Raw genomic sequence first — 21165 nt, 5'->3', positions numbered from 1 at the left:
TTGCCGATGGAAACTGTCCTGGTTGTTCCGGTCCTCGAAAAACGGTATCTGCTGTTGTGTTTTTCGTTTAATTCTCGCTAACAGGTCAACAGTCAACCAGAATCCTTTGTTTGTGTTTCCGCGTAATTGCGCCAGTCTTGTGCCGCCAGCCAGCAATGCAGCACTGTGCTGAAAGAAAAGAGTCTGGCACGCAGAACACTGTGCGGGCGGCACAGCTGAAAGCGTGACCTGTATAAAGCCGCTGTGGTCCCATTCTCGAGCTCAGCATCACTGCGCAGACAACAAATTCTTCAAAGTCTCTCCCGTCGCCATGGTATCTCTCGGTGTTGCCCTCGGCCTTCGGGCTGCCCCGCTTACTGTCATCATACCGAATTACGCGCCCTTTTTCCTGGGCTTGCACTTCTTCTTTGCGTACGGCCTTCTGTCTTCACGCACGCTCAAACAGTGGTACGGCATCGATCACAATGTGTCGCCCCGCTATGATCTTGCCAAGTACGGGGACGCTGCCGTTGCCTCGGGCAAGATCACACAGAAACAACTCGATATGCTCAAACGCAACGAGTCAGCCCACGCAAATGCCGTCGAGAACTACGCCTTCTTTGCTGGCGCCGTGTGCTTAGCTACCGCCGCTGGTGTTGACAGAACCCTGATCAACCGTGCCGGGTTGGCCTACACAATTGCACGCGTGGCGTACGGCGCTGTGTACATCCTCATAGACCACCCACAGTGGAGTCAGATCCGTGGTATCACTTGGTGGATCGGCAATTTCAGCTGTTTCTACCTGCTTTACAAAGCAGGAGGAGAGCTCAATTCGTTGTCAAACTAGGGGCACAGAAACAATCTATTACATTTTTGGTTCGTCCATCTTGCGCACCTCGTGTGAGCATGTGTTTCGTGACTTCTCAAACCGGAGGCGGTTAGATCCATATGCAAACTCACTAAACAGGCAAATGCTGGTGGGGCTGAAAAGGAGCAAGTGCCTCATTTTGAGACGCAGATGCCTAAAGCAAGCTAGGGAATATGTCTGAAATTTCATTGGATCAGTCGGATTATAGGGAAGGAGGAGCCCCTTATCGATAGCATCTCTCGTTGGGCTCCTTCCACCTCTCCCCTAATGTTTTCAACAAGTACGGACAGCAGGAACTGGCAACATCATGACCGTCAACGTCATTTCCCTCAGATCGCTCGACGCAGCCTGCATCAATAATTTCACCGCAGACTTGACCACTGATGAGCGCCGGTTATTCGACACCTCGGTTGCCGCCAAGACATTGATAGAAGAGCTCAAGGCCATTGGTGCTACCCACAAGCAGCAGTCAAAGTCACGCCGAGTTGGCGAAGCCCTGATCCCCTTCATCAATGGCCTCGAAACCTACGGCGATGGTCTCAGCATCCTTGCCAATGGCAGCGACATTCTTTGCCCATTATGGGGCAGTCTCCGCATCGTCCTAGACCTGGCCCGCGAGTTTGGCGAGTATTTTGAGAAGTTGGCCCTGATGTTGGAAAACATTGGGACCATTCTCAGCCGCCTCGAACGCTACCCGACATTATACCCAGATAACGAGAATATCAAGGCGCCTATGGTCGACATTTACATCGCCATCTTCGAGTTCTGTGTCCGAGCCAAGCAAATCTTCCGCGTGGGCAAGGAAAAATGCCAGGGCATCAAGAGGTTGACGCAAGCGGTTGGCTTGGCCACTGCATTGAGGGTTCTCTGGAAGCCCTTCAGTGTCGACTTTGACGGTATCAAAGACCGCATATCCAAGAATGTGGAGGCCGTCGAGTCCGAGGCTGGGCTGGCCGAGAAAGAGCTGGCTAGCAAGGAACGCACTTTGGCCGGCGAACGTTGGGCAAAGGCTGAACGAAGTCAGAGGTTGATTGCAAACTACGTCGACGCAGAGAGCACAGCCAAAGTGCATGAGTGGCTGGCCCCCGCCAATGTCGCTACAAATCACAAGGCGGCAACAAGTCTTCGTCATGCAAGCTCTGGTACCTGGTTTCTGCACGGCCATCAGTTTCAACGGTGGCTCAGAGAGGACAACAGCTTTCTGTGGCTGCACGCCATTCGTACGTCCAGTCCACCATTCCTTTCTCTTCGAACCTGGGCTAATGTGGGACTCTAGCCGGAGCGGGCAAAACCATCCTATCATCGAGCATCATCAACTACCTGCAAGAAAAGGTGCAGGACCCAAACACCGGGCTTGCTTACTTCTACTGCGATTACAAAGACTCGCAGAAACAGGACCCAGCCAAGATTCTCAGCACAATCCTGGCCATGTTGGCAAAACAGAACAGCGGAGTCTTCGAAACCCTCCAAGACTTCTTTCTTGAGCAGCTTAGACTGGCACCTACATTTACGGCCGAGTTTGACGAGCTTCTTGCAGACTTTAACACTTTTATGAGTGACCATTTCGAGACAGTCATCATTGTCATCGATGCCTTGGACGAGACCAGTCCTTCGTCATGGGAGACTCTCACCGACGCATTACGGAGCCTCCATGAGCAGTGCCCCAGGTTGAAGATTCTAGTAACAAGTCGGAACGAGCTCCCAATTGCGCGGGCATTTCAGGGCCTGCCAGCCACGTCCATCGAGCAGTCTGATGTCGCAGACGACATTCAAAACTTTGTGGAGGGAGAAGTTGCATCAAGGATCAAGCAAAGGAAATTGAAACTGAGGGATCCAGAGTTGCAAAGCGTTATTGTGGAGAGCCTGGTGACCGGATCAAAAGGCATGTTTCAATGGGTGCGGTGCCAGATCGATGCCTTGTGCAAGTTGCGAAACGACAAAGCTATCCGCTCTGCTCTGACCAACCTCCCGCGCACGCTGCAGGAAACATACATCCGGATTCTTCAGCGTATAGAAGACGAACACCCGGAGGATGTGGAGATTGTTCGGAAAATACTTGCTTGGTTGGTACGCGGCATCAGAAACCTCTCACTTGAGGAGCTGGCCGAAGCGATCTCGATTGAGCCAGACAATGGAGAGGAGTGCATGGATTTTAATGCCGTGGACACCGACCCCGAGGACATGCTTGAGTTGTTGGGTGGCTTGGTCACTGTATCACCAGACAGGTTTGTGTCCTTGGCACATTTCTCGGTGAAGGAGTTTCTGGTATCAGAAGACATATGCAAGACAAAACCTCTATTCTGTGTTGCCAAGTACGAGACCGAGTCGACTTTGGCATCTGTGTGCCTAACATATCTTTGCTACGACGATTTCGCAAAGCCATTATCGCCTGACTCCGACCAGCTCCAGGGGTACAAGTTTTTGCCTTATGCTGCCAGCGCCTGGGGTTTGCATGCCAAGTACAGCGAGCAAGACGACGAACCGGACGAAGATGTCTTGGATCTGACGATGCGATTCTTCCACTTGACAAATGGCTCACGCAGGAATTTTGTGACCTGGGAACAGTACCAGCACCGTGCAAAATCTGACAAAGCGCTCTCTGGCGTGTCATCAAGGACACCGTTGGCCTATGCGGCTTGGTATGGTCTGGCCGGTGCGGCACAGCAACTTCTGGAGGCTGGGATTGAAGCTGAACAATTGCTTGGGCCATTCAAAGCTGCGGTTTCTCGTGGACACGCTGGCGTTGTCAAGGTCATTCTGAAGTTTGCAACGGCCTCGGTAGACGAGCTACAAGCGAACGGCCCGGTACCGCACCCAGCAGAAAAGATGGCTGAGCTTGACCTTGGCGAAGCACTTTACGATGCAGCAGCTATGGGTCATGCCGCTGTTGTCGAGGTTCTTCTGCAACAAAACATCGACCTAGATGCTAGACGACGAAAGGACCGGAGCCCACTTCAAGCAGCAGCCCTTGCAGGGCACGCCGACGTCGTCCGCTTACTTCTCGACAAAGGAGCCAAGCACGCCATCCCCTGTAAACGGTATGGAACTCCACTGGCTGCCGCTGCTGAGAAGGGCCATCGGAAGGTTGTTGAGGTTTTGTTACAAGCTGGTGCAAACCCATGTGGACAGGGAGGCTTGTATTCCTCGCCTCTCACATCAGCCATCGCTGGCAAGAACGTCCAGATTGTTCAGCTGATACTGGAGCATCTTAATGGTGTAAAGGTCAGCAGCCCAGCTCGCAGGAACACTGGACCCCTCGCCATGGCTGCCTCCAACGGTATGGATGAGTGCATCGAGAACTTGGTCGAATTAGGCTACCCAGTCGAGGACTGCGGTGCTCTGTACCAAGCGTGCTGCGCAGGAAATATCAGTACTATCAACCTGTTGCTGGGTCTTGGGGCAGATGTTAATGAATGGTCGACCTGCAAATATGGCAGTGCCATACACGTAGCCAGCTTCAGGGGGCATCTGGGGGTTTTGCAGCGACTCATCAGTGCTGGGGCGGACCTCAGCGTAACCCATCCAGAGTACGGCAGCCCCCTCGAGCTGGCAGCGTATGGTGGTCATGTCGACTGCGTCAAATTGCTTGCCAAAGCGGGTATCGACATCAACACTGGTGACAATGAAGCCACGGCGGTTGTCCGTGCTGCGGCCAACGGCCACAACGCCGTGATCGAGGCTCTCTACGATCTCGGTCTAGAAAAGGGGGCCACAACAGATGCGGGAAATGCTCTTGTGACTGCAGCATATTTCGGACATTCAGATACGGTGGCCTTTCTCGCGGAACAAGGGGTGGATCTGGCTCTGCTCGGTACAGTTCTTAACAAGCCCATCTCGTGCACACCGCTGGAAGCTGCTGCCTCGAATGGTAAAATGCACGTGGTCAAGCAGTTGCTTCAACTGGGGGCGAGTCCAAGCGAAACCAACAACGGTCGATACGGTGCTCCCCTCTCTGCTGCTCTCAATGCCAAGTCCATCTGTGAAGATATCGTCACGGCTCTATTGGATGCGGGAGCGGATCCAAGCGTCGTGACCGACGAGGAAAGTGGAAGCCACGGGTTTCCACTCCTTTTCGCCGTGAAGCGTGACAGACCTAATCTGGTCAAGATTCTGGTGGAACGCGGGGCTGATGTGAATCTCAAAGCTGGTTTGCTCATCACCGCTCTCCAGGCGGCGGTCGAGCTGGAGAGTGATGCCATCTTCAACTTCTTGCTTGAGGCTGGAGCAGATGTCAATCTTGCTAGCGATTATTCAGATCTCACCGGGAGTATTGACGATGGGCTTGATAAGGGGCCCATCACAGCCCTGCAGTCTGCTGCTTGGCATGGGAAGGATGACCTAATTACGAGGCTCGTCGGGGCTGGGGCTCATCTTTCGGTGGATTTGGGACAAGACGCGCCAAAGCCTCCTTTCAAATCGGCACTCCAGGTAGCATCACTTCGTGGTCACTCCACCACCGTTGACCTACTCCTCAAACTAGGGAGCGACGCCAACGAAAAGGGTGGCATTTTCACCACGGCCCTGATGGCCGCGTGCTCCCAAGGTCATCTTGAAGTGGTGCGAAGCCTCCTCGCGGCTGGGGCAACCACCGAAGTCATCAAGGGTTCCTGGTACACCAGTCCGTTACTGGCTGCGCTCCGCCATGACGGAGTGGACGTGGAGCTTATCAAACTGCTGGTTGAGCATGGTGCAAATGTCAATGAAAGAGCCGGCGGTTGGGGTTACCCGCTTCCCTGCGCCGTGGGCTTCCAGTCTGATGATAAAGTGGCTCTGTACCTTATTGAACAAGGTGCCGATGTCAATGCTGTGGGCGGAGTATGGGGCACTGCTCTTCAGGTCGCCGCATATCACTACGACGACGAGAAGTTGGAAACCTTGCTTGACAAGGGCGCCGATCCAAACATACAAGGTGGGCAATACGGCACTGCTTTGCAAGCAGCATACAGCCGGGGCGCCTACGTCATCATCAGGATCCTGTATAGGCATGGCGCTCGGAATGATCTCCTTGGGGGTATGTTTGGGTGTGCTGGCGGCGCGGCAGTTGGATATCCCGGTAAGGATGATTCCTGGGGATCCTGCTCGACGCTGCTCCATCAGATGATCAACTACCACGACTTTGACGTCAACTTTGCCTATGGACGCTTCGGCAATGGACTGCAGCACTGTGTCTGGATGGAGCGCGAAGATGAGCAGTACTTTGTCGAGGCTGGAGCCGAAGTCAACAAAGTAGCTGGTCATTATGGCACCGCTCTCAACGCCGCGGCTGTCACCTATCAGGAGGGTACATTTGACTACCTGATGGAGAAGGGTGCCGACGCAAAGCTGGGTAACGAACTGTACCCAAACGCGCTATTCGCCGCCATCGAGAGCATCGATAAGGGCCAAAAGATCTTTGACAAGGTGATGAGGCTGGGGGTTGATCTGAACGAACCCGTTTCGACGGTCCGTGGTACCGCGCTCCAGGCCGCGGCGCTTCGGAATTCGTGGTACGCTGTCAGGAAGCTGGTCAAGGCTGGGGCCGAGGTGAACCCGGGTCGCGCTTCTGGACGGTGGGGCACACCGCTGATAGCGTCCGTGTCGCAAGGGGAGCCGGAGAGTTGGCGTCTCCTCCTCAGGAAGGGGGCAGACGTCTGCACCAAGGCAGGGCACTTTGGCACGGCTCTCCACGCGGCTATTCTGCATGGCAAGGTCGAGGCGGTGGATCTACTTCTGGGGAGAGGTGCGGATCCCAACGCCAGGGGGGGGAGATACGGGACGCCGCTGCAGGCTGCTTGTGCGTCTAGGGCTTCGAAGTGGGTTATTGCCATGCTGCTTAACCGTGGGGCTGAGATTGATGCCACGGGTGGGAAATACCACACTGCTTTGCAGGCGGCCTGTCAGACGGGGGAGCTAGAGACGGTGGAAATGCTGGTGAGCAGAGGGGCGGATGTGAACTTGAGGGGTGGGTGGTTTTTCAGTCCATTGTATGCTGCTGTTTTTGTAGGTCATTGGGAGATTGTGAGGTATTTGCTCAGAAACGGAGCTACGTGGGAGGAGGTTGATGTTCAGAGGATGAAGGGGCACCATGCGGGCTATTGGGCTGATTGGGTGAGGGATAGTGTGGAGGATGGGAAGAAGAAGGGTGCGGAGGATGGGGAGGAGGATGAGCATGAGGAGGAGGATGACGAGGCGGAGGAAGAGGAAGACGAGGATTTCGTGGCGGATAATGTCGAGTCTATACCTGGGTTTGATCAGCCTTGGAAACGGATGTCGAAGTGGGGGGTTGTTAAGAATCGGATTGCGTTGAAGGTTGGGCTTTTGGAGAAGGCGGTGGTCGAAGTTGAGGTTAAGGAGGGTTCGGGGTCAAGTGACGAGGAGGAAGTCATCGATCCGGTTTTTCAGGAGGAGTTGCTTTGGGTTGGTGAAGATCTGTTGGAGTAGGATCGGGTAAGTGGTGGGTCATTGGATAACGGAATGGAATTGGATACGTTCCATCTTGGTGGATCTGAAACCGACCCTGAGATTCGTGGGTTGACTGCGATGAGTGCAGTCGCGGGGGAGGATTCGCTATGTCGAAGATCACATCGAACGAACCATGGGGAAATCGGGGGGCAACTGGTAGTTTTGTTGACCTTTTTCACGAGTTGGAAAGGAGTCGAAGAACCTAAGACAGGCTGAGGATCAGGAGGAGGTTGATAGCCTGCCAAACCACAAGTGAGATTCAAGCAAGAATATGAGTTCTCCCATGTGGTGTAATTGACAGCGCGTAGGTCGCTCGCACTCAGCGTATCCCTCATATCCATGTAGAGATCTTGTTGGTTCTTACTAGTGCCTGCCTCTAATGAGGTCCTCAGTTCGAGGCGTGGTCATGTTCATCTTTTGCAATTTTTTATCGACAGCTTAATTGCAAGGATGTTATGTAAGCTCGAGGGAAGTATGTTGCTGAGTTTTTTTGGATGTAGGAGGAGGTGTATATGGTCGAGTTGAACTCAATATTTTACCTTTCTTTTTTCTATTAAGAGTTGATTTATTAATACAGCTCAAAAGCTAGATACGGATATCCAACACCCCCCTCCTCCAAAAAAAAAATAATGAAAAAAAGTTCTTTAACAACGCACATAGTCCCAGGCGTTTTGATTTATTAAATCCTACATTAGAGTGTTGCGTATTATGAATAATCGCAGGGGGAAGATTCAGGGGTAAGTGGGTCCTAAGCCGTTGCCATGCCAACCGTTCCCTTTATCACCGTAAATGCGCCCGTTCCCTCAACCACTCCCAGAATCTTCGCGGGGGAGACTCCTTCAGACGATCACCCCCAAAAAGCCAGTACAGAAACAACTTGGTCGTAGAGGAATCATATTCCTCCCCGTCGCGATCGCCCTCAATCGAGTAAACCACCCGCCACCGACGACCAAACCGAAACACCCGCGGCAGAGCCTCGTTGTAGTCCTTGTCAAACTCGATCTTGGCCCTGATGCCAGCGGCGTGCAAGGGGTTTCGTGTCCACCGTGCGGGAATCTGATCACCCGGAGTGGGAGCATCGAGGGGTTGATTTGGGGGATATTCCCGCGGCAGGGGACAGAAGATGACGAGGTAGTACGAGATTGCAAAGGCGAGGACGCTGAAGAGGATGGCGGGGAAGCCCCAGCCGGGAAACGAGACGTTGCTGCCGTCGGAGCCGGAGTAAGGCGGGACTGGGTTCACGACGATGATGGTGAGGTTCATTAATATGTAAAGGAGCCATAGGAGGTACCAGATGGATTTGGCGAAGGGGTTTGTGAGCTCGGAGGGACGGAGTATGCTTTTTATTGGTTGTTGCGTGAGGGTTGCTAGGGCTCTCTCGCGGCCGGGGAGGCGGAAGGAGACGAGAGCTAGGGTGACTGAGGTGGGGAATGGCGTTGTTAGCTGTTTCTTCGTTCTCTTTTGTGGATACAATGTAGAGACTGCTAATTGATATGGGTGTATATCAAGATACCCGATCGGTAGCACAAGGTAGTTTGTTGCAGTTCGAAAATGCCCTAGGCTTCACTTACAGAGAACGAAGACGTGAACGTAGGTTTGTATGTAACCTGGGATGCCAATCGACTCAATGGTGTTTGCTGTGGCCGAGCTTCCAGCAATCACAACTACCGACATAGTCCAGTGGATCAGTAGCCCTCCCTGGGGCGATTTGTGAATGTAGTGCTGTGGATTGGTAGGGTTTCGTGTCTCCTGTACGCTCACATCGCGGGCCCTGTCCATGCTGTCGTCCTTTTTCCAGACTTTGGACCAGGGTAGGATATCGGCTTGACCAATGGCTTGCTTGACTGTTCGCAATCCTGTTAGTCTGACCGAAAGGGCCATCTGGATGACAATGGTGAGGAGATATTGATTGTGGTGAAGGCCACTTACCCCTGCTAAATGTGTATATGATGGAGTTTAGGCTGCCAAGAGAAGAAATAGCCGCCATTATGGCCCAGCCACGTCGCGCAGCCGTGCCATTACCCGTCAGCTTGCAGGAGTTAGTCATTAGTTCTGTAGCGATGGACGTTGGAAGAACTTGGTGACATACCAAGGGCGCGTAATTTACGTTAGTCCGTTGTTCATTCAGTTGAGCCCAACTCAGAGCATCAAGCTGGCCGAGGCTTTGTTAGTCATCGCCTTTAGCAGAGGATGAGTTATGCCATGACTTACCACTGCGGAAACAACAGCCAGATACAAGACACCGACCACCACTACGGCGATGATGAAGCCTTTTTGCAGGACCTTGTGCTGATGTCGGGGTATCTCGCCGGCAACCTCCAGTGATCTGTTAGCTTCTGTCATTTTGGCAGTGATCTCATTTGGACGGGCCTCACAAATGTAGCGTTTTCCCAACCTTCAAAGCTGAACAGGACCGCGAGAATAGCCTTTGCGAAACTCAAGGGGCTTGTTACTGGGTTTTCCTCTTGCCACTCGGCTGAATGTCCCTCGTTGTTTTGACGTCTCACTCGGGCCGTGTTGCCAGCGACACCGATGAGGGCAATAAGCGTGAGTATTTTGATGGCAGCAAAACCTCGGTTCAGCCTTCTGCCTGCAGATGGAGAGAAGTACTGTAGTAGACATATCACCGATAGTACCACGATCCCAAGGAAGCGGACAAGATCTCGGTTGACATCGGGCGTCACGCCATTCTCGTCAACATCTCCGGCATTGACCCAAAGTAGGACCAGACGTCCAGTTTGCATACCGTTGGTTCCGGAGTTGAAGAATGCGACGAATAAGATGGAATAGGCGACATAGGCCAGGAGTCCATCTCCAAATATCCTTTTCGTCTTGCGCCATCGGGGAGGGCTCGGGGTCTTGTCAACTTGCCCTTGTGTCGGTGATGATTCTCGTATTCCGGAATAGGCCGTCATCTCACTGATCTGAAGGAAAGTGTAAGCATGAGAGAAGATGGATCAGCTATCAAAATCATTGAGAAGCGAGTCTCACATAAACCAATTCACCGCCAGTGTATGGAAACGCGGCAGCAAAATCAAGGTAGAGAAATGTGCTAGATTTTCCGTTAGCTACCTCCATCACAGGCAAGAATGGTTGTACAAACCTGATCAGTGAGTAAAAGAACCCAACTCCAAAGAGACCCAGTGTTAGGTTCTTCCTCCCCGTAAGCAAGAAAACAGATGCAGGAGCTGTGTAAATCCCCGTTCCAATCATCTTGTTTGCAATGAATGCGAATATGTCGAACACGCCCAGTGGCCCGGTCCCCCTTTCTTCCGAAATGCTTGTCTCGGTATTGACGCGGGGATTCTTGAACGGTCCCGCTGCCCGGCGTCGCCTCTCGCGGTCCTCATGATCGTTATCATCGTCATGGTCACCATGGATTTCGTGATGACTGTTGTGTCGCGTATCTCCCGGAGGCTCTGATTGTGACCCTCCGAGTTCTGTAGCCGAGGGTCGATTTGAGTCGTTATCCATATGATTTGGAGCCTGTGTCGATGCACCTGGAAACGAGGCTTGGGCTTCTAGTGGGTTAACGTCCTCCGCGAGTGGACGCACAGGGCCCATGTCCCGCATTGCAATGCTGTTAGACATATTGACATTGGTATAGCCGATCTTGCAGGTCACATATTATGCAGGGCGGAAGAAGGGGATCGGCTTATACATTTTTGAGCCTGGCGACTGACAAGCATCAACGTCTTGTTATCCTCCAAGTTATAGGGGCAACAGCCGTCAGCCAGTGAGAAGCCGCAGAGTCCAGCCTTGATGGTTTCTCCCCGTTTTGGAAATTGAAATTTGGCTTCGCGTGGAAATTATGCACAGCCTGGAAGCCATCACAAGTGCTTATCAGGGGATGGTGGGCTTTGGCGCCCAGTCTGTGTGGAAATCTGCAAAATTCTGGCCGTGTTGTCGTCTTGGGAGCAGGGCTAAGCCATGTTAGGCCATATGCCGCCGCACACCTGCAGCTGTCGGGTGGAAAATCAGGCGAATTATCAATTGCCTGCTGATGTGGCGTCCACTGGTGAAGCTGGGCGTGATTAGTGGCAAGGCATCCAGTATGTCACCACTGTTCAGCTGGCAATCGAAGCAGGCCCCTCCAAGATGGTCAGTATACATAATCTTTGACAATGATTAATCCATGCTTCATGCTTCAACAGATGGACAAAACCGCTCCTTGACTTGTCTCTGTAACGTTTGGTGAACTAGCTGGGACCTACTCACCATGTCAGTTCAGACGCCGCTCACATACGCAGTAAGCCTTTGGGTACTTGAGAAGTGGCTAAGGCAAACCTTTGGTGCAAAAACAGTTGGTGAAAGAACCACGTGGTCATACAAGGTACGTCTCGCCAGTGCAGAACCGCCCATGGCTTTTGTTCTGACGGACCTTGCCTTCTCTCGAAACAGCCCGATGTGCAAGGCGGCAACAGTTTCTGGGTGGTCACTGCACCAAGGGAAATTACCAAGGTATGCCTAACAGCCCAGGTTTTCCCGGTATTTTTGCACTTTTGGGCTGCTAATCCCAGATCTTAACAGGAAGAGCAGCAAGAGCTCGAAAAGCGCTCGGCCCCCAAGACAATCGCCATTTCCCTGACCTTTTAGCGTTTCAACCCCCGAAGTCTTCACCAGCTGCCCGATCTGTCACCGAGTCTGTAAGCCGCGACTTTCCATGCTCAAACACGGGCTGAATGATAGGCACTGTCAATTTGCCTCACCACGGCACACACATACTGAAAGGAATGCGGGGGTGATGCATAGCTATATATCTCGAGATTTGCGCACTCGCATGTACTTATCTACCTACATACACAAGTAGCATTCCGATGCTCCATGCGACAGGAAACCTTTCATTGCATGTTGCTTCAATCTCTCTATATTCCACCTCCATTTGGTATCTCTGATCACGTTATTCACCATGTCAACCCGCCCCTGGCTAGCAGCTGGGAGAAGATGCACCCACGCAAGCCGCATTGGTTATGTCCGTCGCACACTAGAGCCGCATTGCAATGAGACATTCTCTCGTGACCTTCCCGGTGAAGTCGAAGTTCAGTTCATCTCCGTCAACCAAACAGGTCAGTGACAGCCTACAAGAAAATATCTCGCATTCCCTCTTACTCACAACGTCGAGTGAAGGGCCACAAGCAACACCCATGCTAGAGAGTGGAGAAGACGTGACAGCATACCTCGACAAGCAACAAAACTGTGAACAAGGCGAGGATGATGCCAAGGTCCATTGCCAATACGTGTATGTCCACATATAACTGTTCCCGGGTAGCTTCATAGCTGGAGTTGAGTGTTAACTGTGTAAAATACAGGCTTTTACACCCTCTCATCGGCAGGTCGCCTCTCCTGATACCCCACCGACAAATGCTTCACCTTTTAGAGTCATGGAATGTCTTCCCAGAGATCTGTCGCTATCTGAACGCGTTTGGGAAGAAATACTTTAACAAAGACGAAGCGTTTGCTGGGTTTGACTGTGTCGAGTACGAAGACAGTAACAACAGCTCAGTGAACAAGCTGGGTATGTATACCTAGGACAGCAAGCGTCCAGCATGTCACTGACCTCGGACTTGTCCAGAGATGTGCTATCTACTCAAGTACGCTGCCTCGAAACGAAACGAAGACACAAAAGTAGACGCATGGGCGATCCGGCACGCACTCATTTATCAACAGACCTGCTTGAACACGAGAGAAAGCTCGCACATTCTCGTCAGGCTATCAGATAACATGAAGCTCGCGCTTAAAGAGGCTCTGTCAGCACCCCGCGAGGAAGTACAGAACTTCAGCCGAGACTGGACAAGGCTACACTCGCTCGTTCTCGGGGAGGTCGACGACGGCTGGCGACAAATGACCAACAGTCTTGACAGTGAGGTCAGTGAAATCGTATGTACCTTACATCCTCAACCTCACCAGCCCACCCTTTTGAGTCATTGGCTCAAAAAATTAACATTGTATACACCCTCAAGTTTCACCGTCTCATAGCATCCGGTGTAATCCCCCAAGACTTCAACATGTTTGACTCGCCAGCCACAGTAGCCCAGGACATGAAACATCTCCAGCGTCTGACAGACAGTCTACGTCGAGTGTCCACCATGATTAGCTTAAACATCGACACAGTTGACTGCCTGATCAACCGGGTGGAAATGTTCAACAAAGGCAGCTACATTTACCCCGACGACTTATTACCCTTTCTTCGCAGCCTCCACCAGTTCAAACAAGAGCACAAATTCGCCCTCAAAAATAGCTCAGCCGTCCTCGAGCGAGCCACCTCCCTAGCGAACCAGCTTCGAGACACCGTGGCGTTGCGAAACAGCGAGATCAACAAAAACCACACGGAACAGCTGGGCGGCAACACGGCCGCCCTTGCAAACCTCTCAGAGCAGGCTGGTCGTGAGACAAGCGTGGTAAAAACGCTCACTGTGCTTGCTCTGGTGTTCGTGCCGGCGTCATTCGTCGCCGACTTCCTGCAGATGGGCTACGTAACGACAGATCCGGACAACGCTAGGATATGGAGAGCGGCACAAGACCTACAGCTCTACGCCGCGTTGGCGATTCCCCTCGTGGCTCTGACTATGGGGTTCTATATTGTGATAGAATTGCGCAAGGCAAGTCATCACGGACAGAAAGGTCCAGTGGGGGCTCCATAACAGCAATTTACATTCATGTATCCATTCACGATCATAACAAGAATTAGTAACTCGTCCCCGTGTAGCAACAGCTGTATCTGCCTTTGGTGGCTAGGTCATCACAGTTATCTCAGTCCTTATTTCTCCCACGCCCCTTGGACATGGCTCTTGATCGTCTTATAGCCTACTCCGCAATCGTATTAGTATCATTGGAACCAATATCCAGCTACCAACTTCAGGCATCTCCATAAGTACTCACCAACCTGGGTTTCCATTATCAGTTCCATCTCCTTCAGCTTGAGAACCACCCGTTTCTTATCGACATCGTCCTGGCTGACATCTGGTTCCAAGAGCCCCTGAATGAGCGGCATACTGGACTTCCACAAAAGCTCATCAAAATTCTGCTTTGGCCTTCGATTGCCGGACGGGATGCATATGAGGGGAAAATGGTCACGCGACGGCCCCCGCGTGCAAACAATGCCCCGCAGCTGTCTAGAGTCGTTGAATAGTTTGTTGGTGACCTGAGCGGTAACTGTGAACAACCATCAGCTTGTATCTAATATGCCGGGGGGCTGTCAAGAAGGTTTCGTACGATGTAGAGCAAACTGCATATCGCTACGCTTTTCGAAGAAAACCAGCGCCTTCGGAGGTGATGTTTTATCCAACTGGCGTGGCTGAGTGTTTTCGATAGGTCCCTCCGATTGTGGCCTACCAGCTTTGTCCACTGTAAGAAAAGGTGGGCTGTCCTTTGCCCAAACTTGGATCATTGGCTCACCGCCATCCGGGAACAACGGTGTGGGCTTTCCAAACAACTTGGTATAGTTGACCGTTTTAGCTTGCAGTCTGTTGATGATGGGTGGGTTAGTTCAGGATGTCCTCCGCACATGGTGAACAGCAACGCTTGACTATGGGAGACGATGCCAAACTTACATATCGCCCTGGACTGTGTAACGGAGGAGGGCAGCCTGGAAGCTTCGAACTTCTAAATGCAAACGTCAGTCATACTCATACAGGCCCATCGCTTCCAACCAGGGTATCGTTTCTAGCACGTACTTTCCAGTGTGTCGAATTCAAAGTGCAGAATATTATCAACACCGTTCGCAGAATCCTTGAAGAGGATGAATCCCAGGTCCAACTCAGGGTTTAAAATGTACCTCGGGGTAAAGGACCATTGAGATGGGATAACTATCCGGCACAGAGAGAAAAGTGTTAGCAATTACACTCCGGTGTCGGTTAAACGGGTTGATCAACTGCACTGACTGTGTGTCTCCTTAATAGGACTTCGATGGTTGCTCTCTTGCGAAATAACTCCCCATTTCAGGATGAACTTTGACGGTCGCTGGACCAGTTTCGGCTTGGGCTTTTGTTCGGCATTCTTGGGTTTGAAAGGGTTGAAATTCGATCGTCTACTCCCTGATGAACTCCCAGTCTTCGAGAGGGATATGGGTTCCGGTTCTGATTGTTCCTCCACCAAAGCGGAGGCTCGATAATAGAGCTGGAATCGACATTCAGCTCCCTGAGAATGGTCTCCAGCTGTTACCCTTCCATCTTGATCGATCACCTTCAAGGTCACGCCATCCCTGCGACATGTCAGCGTTTACCTATCGATACACGAATAAAGGAGAGAATAACGAACATATGAAGGAAAGAGAAAAAAGAGCCTGATTGACCCCAGCCAACTTCTTGGAATTCAGAATGGCCGCCATGCGTCAAGCGTGCCTGACTGACATCCCAGGCAAGTGGGTCGCGATGATTCCCAACATTTTGCCAGTAGATTTTCTCTGCCTGTGTCAATTCCTCGAGGACATGAGCTGAAAACGGCCGCTTGCTGCTGTCGGTGCTGAACATCCTGAGGAGCAAATTGGAGATACTCTGCATATAACATTTCTGCGGACCATCGTGGGCAAAGCGCGGGAGTTTTGGAAAGTCTTCCAGTACCTTGCGGACATAGGGCTTGAGCTCATGGCGTCCCTCGAGAAATGTGCCTCGCGTTTCTTCGACCCGAGATTCTTTCTCGAGCTTGGCATGGAATCTGTCGATAGCTGTCCCTGCCGGGCGCTCCTCGGTATCCAACAACACGACAAGCACCTCTGTCATGACGCAAGCTAGCGCCCAGACGTCGTAATTTAGTAAGACCTGAAAACTGTCCTCTCTAGCCCCATAAGCCCTCGCAAGCTCTACTTCCGAGGGCCTGGACTCTGGAGCAGCGTACTTGGGGTCACCTGGTCTGAAAGGCGTTGACAAGTTTTTAAGGCTTTTGGTCACGCTTATAACCGATTCTCCAAAGTCTGTGATTTTAAGCACACCCTGACTGGTGACCAGGATATTTGCTGGCTTAAGATCAAAGTGCGAGGCGATGATGTATCCCTCGACCTCCCCATGGGGGTGCTCCATATTCGTGTGAATGGCGCTGAGTGCATGAGCAACGCCAATCATTTGTTTCCACAGCCAATGCTTTGGTAGTTCCTCGTTTGACCGTAGCTTCGTGGGCTTAGTTTGGTCCCCGGGGAGGGTCGTTTGGCGAAGTAGATGGTATAAGTCCGTTTTCAGGCATGGAAAGATGAAATACAGGCTTCTCCTCCAAGTATATAGGGAGAGAAGGCTGATGATGTTGTCTGCCGCGTCCCCGTTTATCATGGAGGCTAGACGGGCTATCGTGCTTTCGTTACTGCCAGTGCTCGGGTTGTGTGGCATCTCATCCTTCTGAAGCACCAAGGACTTTCGAACGAAAAGATACTAGAGTGTGTCAGCGCCATGCATGAATATCATGTGCTCGCAAGAAGTTCTTTCGAACGGATGTATGGACACGTACCTCTCCGGTTTTCTCATCCCTCGAACCTCGATATCGACTCTCCATAAAACCCTTGATGGATTCGTCGAGATATTCTGACGGAATACGAAATTTGGTGACAGTGCCAAATGACCCTTGAGGCACTCGATCTTCGGCGTCTAGAAAAGGAAACCGAGAGTGGTCAAGGTACCACGGATACGAGTCCTTCTGATTCAACAACCGGATAATCACAGGCTCAAACATATAAGACACTTCGTCGCGCATGGCCTTGAATGTTTTGTCTAACCGCGCCCACTGCCTTGTCTTTTCTCTTTTTTCCGCTCGAAGTTCTGCACTCAGATCCTTCTCAGGTTTATCGATAAGGTCCAAATCTTTCTTCTTCATGATGAGCCCTCTCATCCCGTCACTGTCCGGACTAAGGTGCCCGATGATACTCTGTAGACTGTCGTTTGTCCTCGAGCCCAAGGAGATCAAGGGATAGATGTAGTGAAGCCTGTCGAGATATATCAGAAACACCAGTGCTAAGAGCAGAACTGAGCCTTTTGGTGAGCCCAACATTTCGTCACGGATGGTTTGTGGATTTGTTGTGCGCAGGGCCTTGCAGTCGCTACAACCGCACTGCAAGAGCCGTTCAAGGACAGGGCCATCGCCGAATTTCTTGGTGATCTTCTGCTTGGAGAAAAAGAGTCTCGGCAATATCTCCTCAAAGTTTTTGAATTCCAGCTTCTCCGGATCGATCTCTGGAAGTGCGCAAGACAACAGTAGTTCCACATGCTCGTTTCTCACGCAGGCACTCCGTTGACCCATCACAAGACGGTAATACCATTCCATGGTGAAGGGAGATCTGAGGTGCCGGGGCGCGGGGGGGTGGTCTGTACTGCCCGACTGCTCTTGCTCTTCGGGTTCCGGTCGTGTTTGTTTGGGATCGTGAGGTGTGAGAGTTGTGCTCGATTAGATTGTGTTCGTCCAGCAGAGGCACTCAAGCCTGGCTGGCTCACAAGGTGATTCGTCCCAGGCGCCAAGAATAACCGCCCAGCTAGGTGAAGCACCGCTGCTGTGCCACCGCCACATTCGCAAGGGGGCCAAGTGCGCGCCCCAATCTCCTCCGTGGCTTCGAAGTGCTTATCGGCTTATGGCGATACTTCTACCAGGCAGCGCAGATAACGTCCTGACCCCTCCGTACTTACCCAATCCACCATGCTTTGCCCAACATGTTGCAGGATCTTTTACGGGCGAGCCCCCAGACTCGACGAAAGAATCAGGCATGCATTCTCCCTCGAGGAGTTCCAGAGCTCCCTGGCACTTGAGCGCTTCATCTGCTGCGGGTTGCGGGATAATTTCAGAATGGATACAGAGGCGTACGAAATCGACAGTATCGACCACTTGGTTGGCATTCTAGCAGTGGAATACAAGTTTGAGATCATGGGGTTGATGAATGATAGGATTCGAACGCCAGATCGACCAAAGTATCGGTACTTGACGGTTACCTGGGACTGCGAAGTGAAATATCCTGGGCGCGAAAGCGAGATTCGTCAGCTTGTCCAGTGGCCGATTCAATCAGTCGAAGGTGTGCATCGTTAATTTATGTGTCTTGCAATCCCAGGTTCTGATGACGAACATCAAATTCAAGCTGACCACAAGCCAGGAAATGTCAAATGGAAGGAGCCATCAGTCTTTGAGGCACCCAAGATCGACATGTGCGATTGGTTACAGGATGCAACTGTTTCTAAAGTCAGTCAATGGCTCGAGCTGTGCGGTCAGGATCACGATACATGCAGCCCACCGAGATCGGGATTACAAACACAACAGTGGTATCCCTCGCGGTTGATTTCCGTGCATCCCGGGTCTGTTAGGCTTGTTGAAACGGTGGAGGCAACACTCACTGGGCCCTATCTCACGCTGAGCCATCGATGGCCAGCAAATGCTTCCGTCTACACCCAGTTGAAGGAAGACAACCTGAGTAGCCTCAAAACAAGGATCGATGTCGATTCTTTGTCCAAGGTCTTTCAAGATGCTATCGTGTACACTCGGCGCCTTGGGGTAGAGTATATCTGGATTGACTCTCTTTGCATCATCCAAGACAGCAAGCAAGATTGGGAGGCGGAGTCCGTAACCATAGCTGACATCTACTCCAGGTCGTATTGTAATCTGTCGGCGACTGCGGATAGATGTCAAGACGAGGGACTGTTCCATCCGAGACAGAAGCTTCAATTCAGCCATGAAAGGGTGACTTTCGACTGGGTTGGTGTTCCTTCAAAACCGATGATGGGAAGTTGTCAGACTGCAGTGCGCCTTCTTTTCACAGACAAGATTACGTTCTGTACGACCCTAACTTTTGGACCAGGCGCGTGGACCAGCAAAAGTTGTTCTTTCTCCTCGAAGGAAATGTCTTGCCTCTTTGGGTCTCGCTTAGAGGGGGGTGGTTGAGGCACGTGCTCACAATCAGGGGCACACCCCTCGGCCCCACCGGGTCTATTTTGAAATTTCAACTCTTCAAAATCGGAATCAGACGTACTGTATATAGGGCGATTTTAAAAGTATGTGTTTCCAAAATAAACTTCGAGGAAAGCTTAAGTTAGGTAGGTATGTTGAGACACTGGAGATGACAATTATGTTAGCAGCAGACACCACGAAGAGAAAACTAGACTAGCCCCAGCATGAACTAATGTTTGCACCGTCCCGTCAGCTTGCGCTGATGCTCGGCATTGCGGTGCTCTGCCTCCTTTTGGGCAATAAAACAACTAGACAGTGCCGCCATCTCTGGACAAACGTTTTTTAACTTCATGCAGAGGAGGTGAGACAAATATCAATGGGTACGTTTTCCTCCGCCAGATAGTAACTGTCAGATTAGTCAGGAAGGCCCACTGTTAGGGAGATTAAGACTTTGGCAGAGAGACCTATACTACTAGGTCAGAGATTTCCGCGCCACCTAGCTGAACTCCCTCCTACTACACCGGAATTAATTACTTTTTAACTCTTAATACTACTGTTTAATAATTCGTAATTAAAATAATATATTATAATATTTTAAAACTATCATTATTATAAAAACTTATTAATATACTAATAAAATACCTATTAATATAATAAATTACCTTATAATAATAAAATTTGAAAATACTTTTTTTAATAATTTTAAAAACTAATACCTATTTAAAAAAAACTTAAAATTTTACCCTTAATATTTTTAATGCTACTTTAACCTTAATAACTAGAAACCTATTTTTAAAAAGCCAGAAATTTTAAATCCCTTTAATTTTAAATGCCTAAAAATAACTATAATATATAAGTAATTTAAATATAAAAGTAATATATATTATAAATATCTTTAAAAAGTTAAAAAATATTAATATTAAATTCGCAAAGCTTTTAAAAATAATACTAATACTTTAAATTCCTTCATAAAAATCGCGAAATTTACTTATATTATTAACGACCTTATTATTAAAAGGTAATAAAACCTTTAACACCGAATTTTAAAAGAAAGCTTTAATATAAATAGTAATTCAATTATTAATTTTATAAAAAGCTTTTTAAATTTAAAAGTAAATTTAAGTTTTTTAATTATAAAATTTATTATTATATTAAAGATTCTATTACTTTTTAATAATAAAGTTATTAATAATATAAATAAACTTCGCGATTTTTATAAAGAGATTTAAAACATCGATATTATTTTTAAAAACTTTGAGAATTTATTATTAATACTTTTTAATTTTTTAAAAATACTTATAATATATATTATTTTTATATTTGAAATTAAAAGAATTTAAAATCTCCAGTTTTTTAAAAATAAAGTTCCAGTTATTAAAGTCGAAATAATACTAATAATATTAAATATAAGACTTTAAATTTCTTTTAAATTTATATTAATTTTCCAAACTGTTAAAAATAAAGTTTTTAAATTTTACAACCGTAAAGTAATTTGTTATATTGAAAATTATTTTATTAATATATTAGTAGGTTTTTATAATAACAATAACTTTAAAGTATTATAATATGTTAAAATACAGCTTTTGTTTGTGGATTTTACAGTGTATCTGAGCCCTGTATATTACATGGCGTCAGAGGCAATTCGATGGCTTGAATCAGCAGTGTTTAGGGACTGCGGTTGCCGGAGCGGAGGCTCGGCCTCCGGAAGCAATCCGAGGTCCCGGAAGGCCGAGCACAAAGGCCGGTGCCCTGCAGTGGTCAAACGGTAGCGGCAACGTGGCCTGCAGTGGTCAAACGGTAGCGGCAACGTGGCCTGCAGTGGCCCCTAACCTTATATTTGGATAGCGCACTTAGCGGGCGTTCGGGCCCGGGAAACGCGCGTTCAGGCCCGGGAACGGAATCATCCTCGGGGAGCAAGTAATAGGCCGATGGCCTATAAGACCTCTGCCTCACACCCTATCCACTGTGGTATTTTTTAGTCTACAAGGTTCAATCAATATACTGGTTCACCACACTCATCAGTGCCTTACAAG

General features: G+C 49.9%; 6 protein-coding genes across 6 annotated transcripts; 4 read left to right on the top strand and 2 right to left on the bottom strand.

Moving 5' to 3' along the window:
- Positions 1–310: 310 nt before the first annotated feature.
- QC764_000140 (uncharacterized protein) lies at positions 311–826 on the top strand (the record flags this gene model as incomplete). Its single annotated transcript, XM_062939706.1, has 1 exon — positions 311–826. The coding sequence occupies one exon, from the start codon at positions 311–313 to the stop codon at positions 824–826; it is 516 nt and encodes a 171-aa protein (XP_062797999.1).
- A 328-nt stretch (positions 827–1154) lies between these two features.
- Positions 1155–7746, top strand: QC764_000150 (uncharacterized protein; the record flags this gene model as incomplete). Its single annotated transcript, XM_062939708.1, has 2 exons — positions 1155–2067; positions 2124–7746. 2 exons carry the CDS (start codon positions 1155–1157, stop codon positions 7265–7267), a joined length of 6057 nt encoding a protein of 2018 aa, XP_062797998.1. The 3' UTR covers positions 7268–7746.
- A 150-nt stretch (positions 7747–7896) lies between these two features.
- On the bottom strand, positions 7897–11052 carry QC764_0097950 (uncharacterized protein). Its single transcript, XM_062941034.1, has 8 exons — positions 10392–11052; positions 10280–10340; positions 9664–10212; positions 9500–9604; positions 9378–9440; positions 9218–9317; positions 8860–9132; positions 7897–8706 (listed from the first exon to the last, which is right to left on the bottom strand). The coding sequence occupies exons 1-8, from the start codon at positions 10877–10879 to the stop codon at positions 8069–8071; spliced, it is 2277 nt and encodes a 758-aa protein (XP_062797997.1). The 5' UTR covers positions 10880–11052; the 3' UTR covers positions 7897–8068.
- A 352-nt stretch (positions 11053–11404) lies between these two features.
- QC764_0097940 (uncharacterized protein) lies at positions 11405–11884 on the top strand (the record flags this gene model as incomplete). The annotated part of the gene is made up of 3 exons (XM_062941033.1): positions 11405–11621; positions 11690–11749; positions 11819–11884. Exons 1-3 carry the CDS (start codon positions 11508–11510, stop codon positions 11882–11884), a joined length of 240 nt encoding a protein of 79 aa, XP_062797996.1. The 5' UTR covers positions 11405–11507.
- A 313-nt stretch (positions 11885–12197) lies between these two features.
- Positions 12198–13929, top strand: QC764_0097930 (uncharacterized protein; the record flags this gene model as incomplete). Its single annotated transcript, XM_062941032.1, has 5 exons — positions 12198–12354; positions 12416–12527; positions 12598–12803; positions 12861–13165; positions 13249–13929. 5 exons carry the CDS (start codon positions 12198–12200, stop codon positions 13927–13929), a joined length of 1461 nt encoding a protein of 486 aa, XP_062797995.1.
- Positions 13844–17906, bottom strand: QC764_0097920 (uncharacterized protein). Its single transcript, XM_062941031.1, has 8 exons — positions 16721–17906; positions 15545–16644; positions 15169–15488; positions 14962–15093; positions 14839–14890; positions 14501–14751; positions 14168–14440; positions 13844–14092 (listed from the first exon to the last, which is right to left on the bottom strand). The coding sequence occupies exons 1-8, from the start codon at positions 17528–17530 to the stop codon at positions 14046–14048; spliced, it is 2985 nt and encodes a 994-aa protein (XP_062797994.1). The 5' UTR covers positions 17531–17906; the 3' UTR covers positions 13844–14045.
- Between the last annotated feature and the right edge of the window lie 3259 nt (positions 17907–21165).

The sequence above is a fragment of the Podospora pseudoanserina genome, chromosome 6 (assembly GCF_035222485.1).
Source record: "Podospora pseudoanserina strain CBS 124.78 chromosome 6, whole genome shotgun sequence".
In the NCBI taxonomy this organism is placed as follows: Eukaryota; Fungi; Ascomycota; class Sordariomycetes; order Sordariales; family Podosporaceae; genus Podospora; species Podospora pseudoanserina.
Note: the sequence above shows the minus strand (reverse complement) of the source record. Positions and strands in the feature narration are given on the sequence as shown.

What these genes read in the sequence shown, in the direction of transcription:
- QC764_0097950 (XM_062941034.1), bottom strand. Translation starts at nt 10,879, where the DNA reads ATGTCTAACAGCATTGCAATGCGGGACATGGGCCCTGTGCGTCCACTC. An exon ending in TTCTTTTACTCACTGATCAG is followed by an intron (nt 10,341 to 10,391) that starts GTTTGTACAACC and finishes CGGAAAATCTAG; the next exon opens with CACATTTCTCTACCTTGATT. An exon ending in CATATACACATTTAGCAGGG is followed by an intron (nt 9,133 to 9,217) that starts GTAAGTGGCCTT and finishes GATTGCGAACAG; the next exon opens with TCAAGCAAGCCATTGGTCAA.
- QC764_0097920 (XM_062941031.1), bottom strand. Translation starts at nt 17,530, where the DNA reads ATGGAATGGTATTACCGTCTTGTGATGGGTCAACGGAGTGCCTGCGTG. An exon ending in GGGATGAGAAAACCGGAGAG is followed by an intron (nt 16,645 to 16,720) that starts GTACGTGTCCAT and finishes GACACACTCTAG; the next exon opens with TATCTTTTCGTTCGAAAGTC. An exon ending in TACACAGTCCAGGGCGATAT is followed by an intron (nt 14,752 to 14,838) that starts GTAAGTTTGGCA and finishes CATCATCAACAG; the next exon opens with ACTGCAAGCTAAAACGGTCA.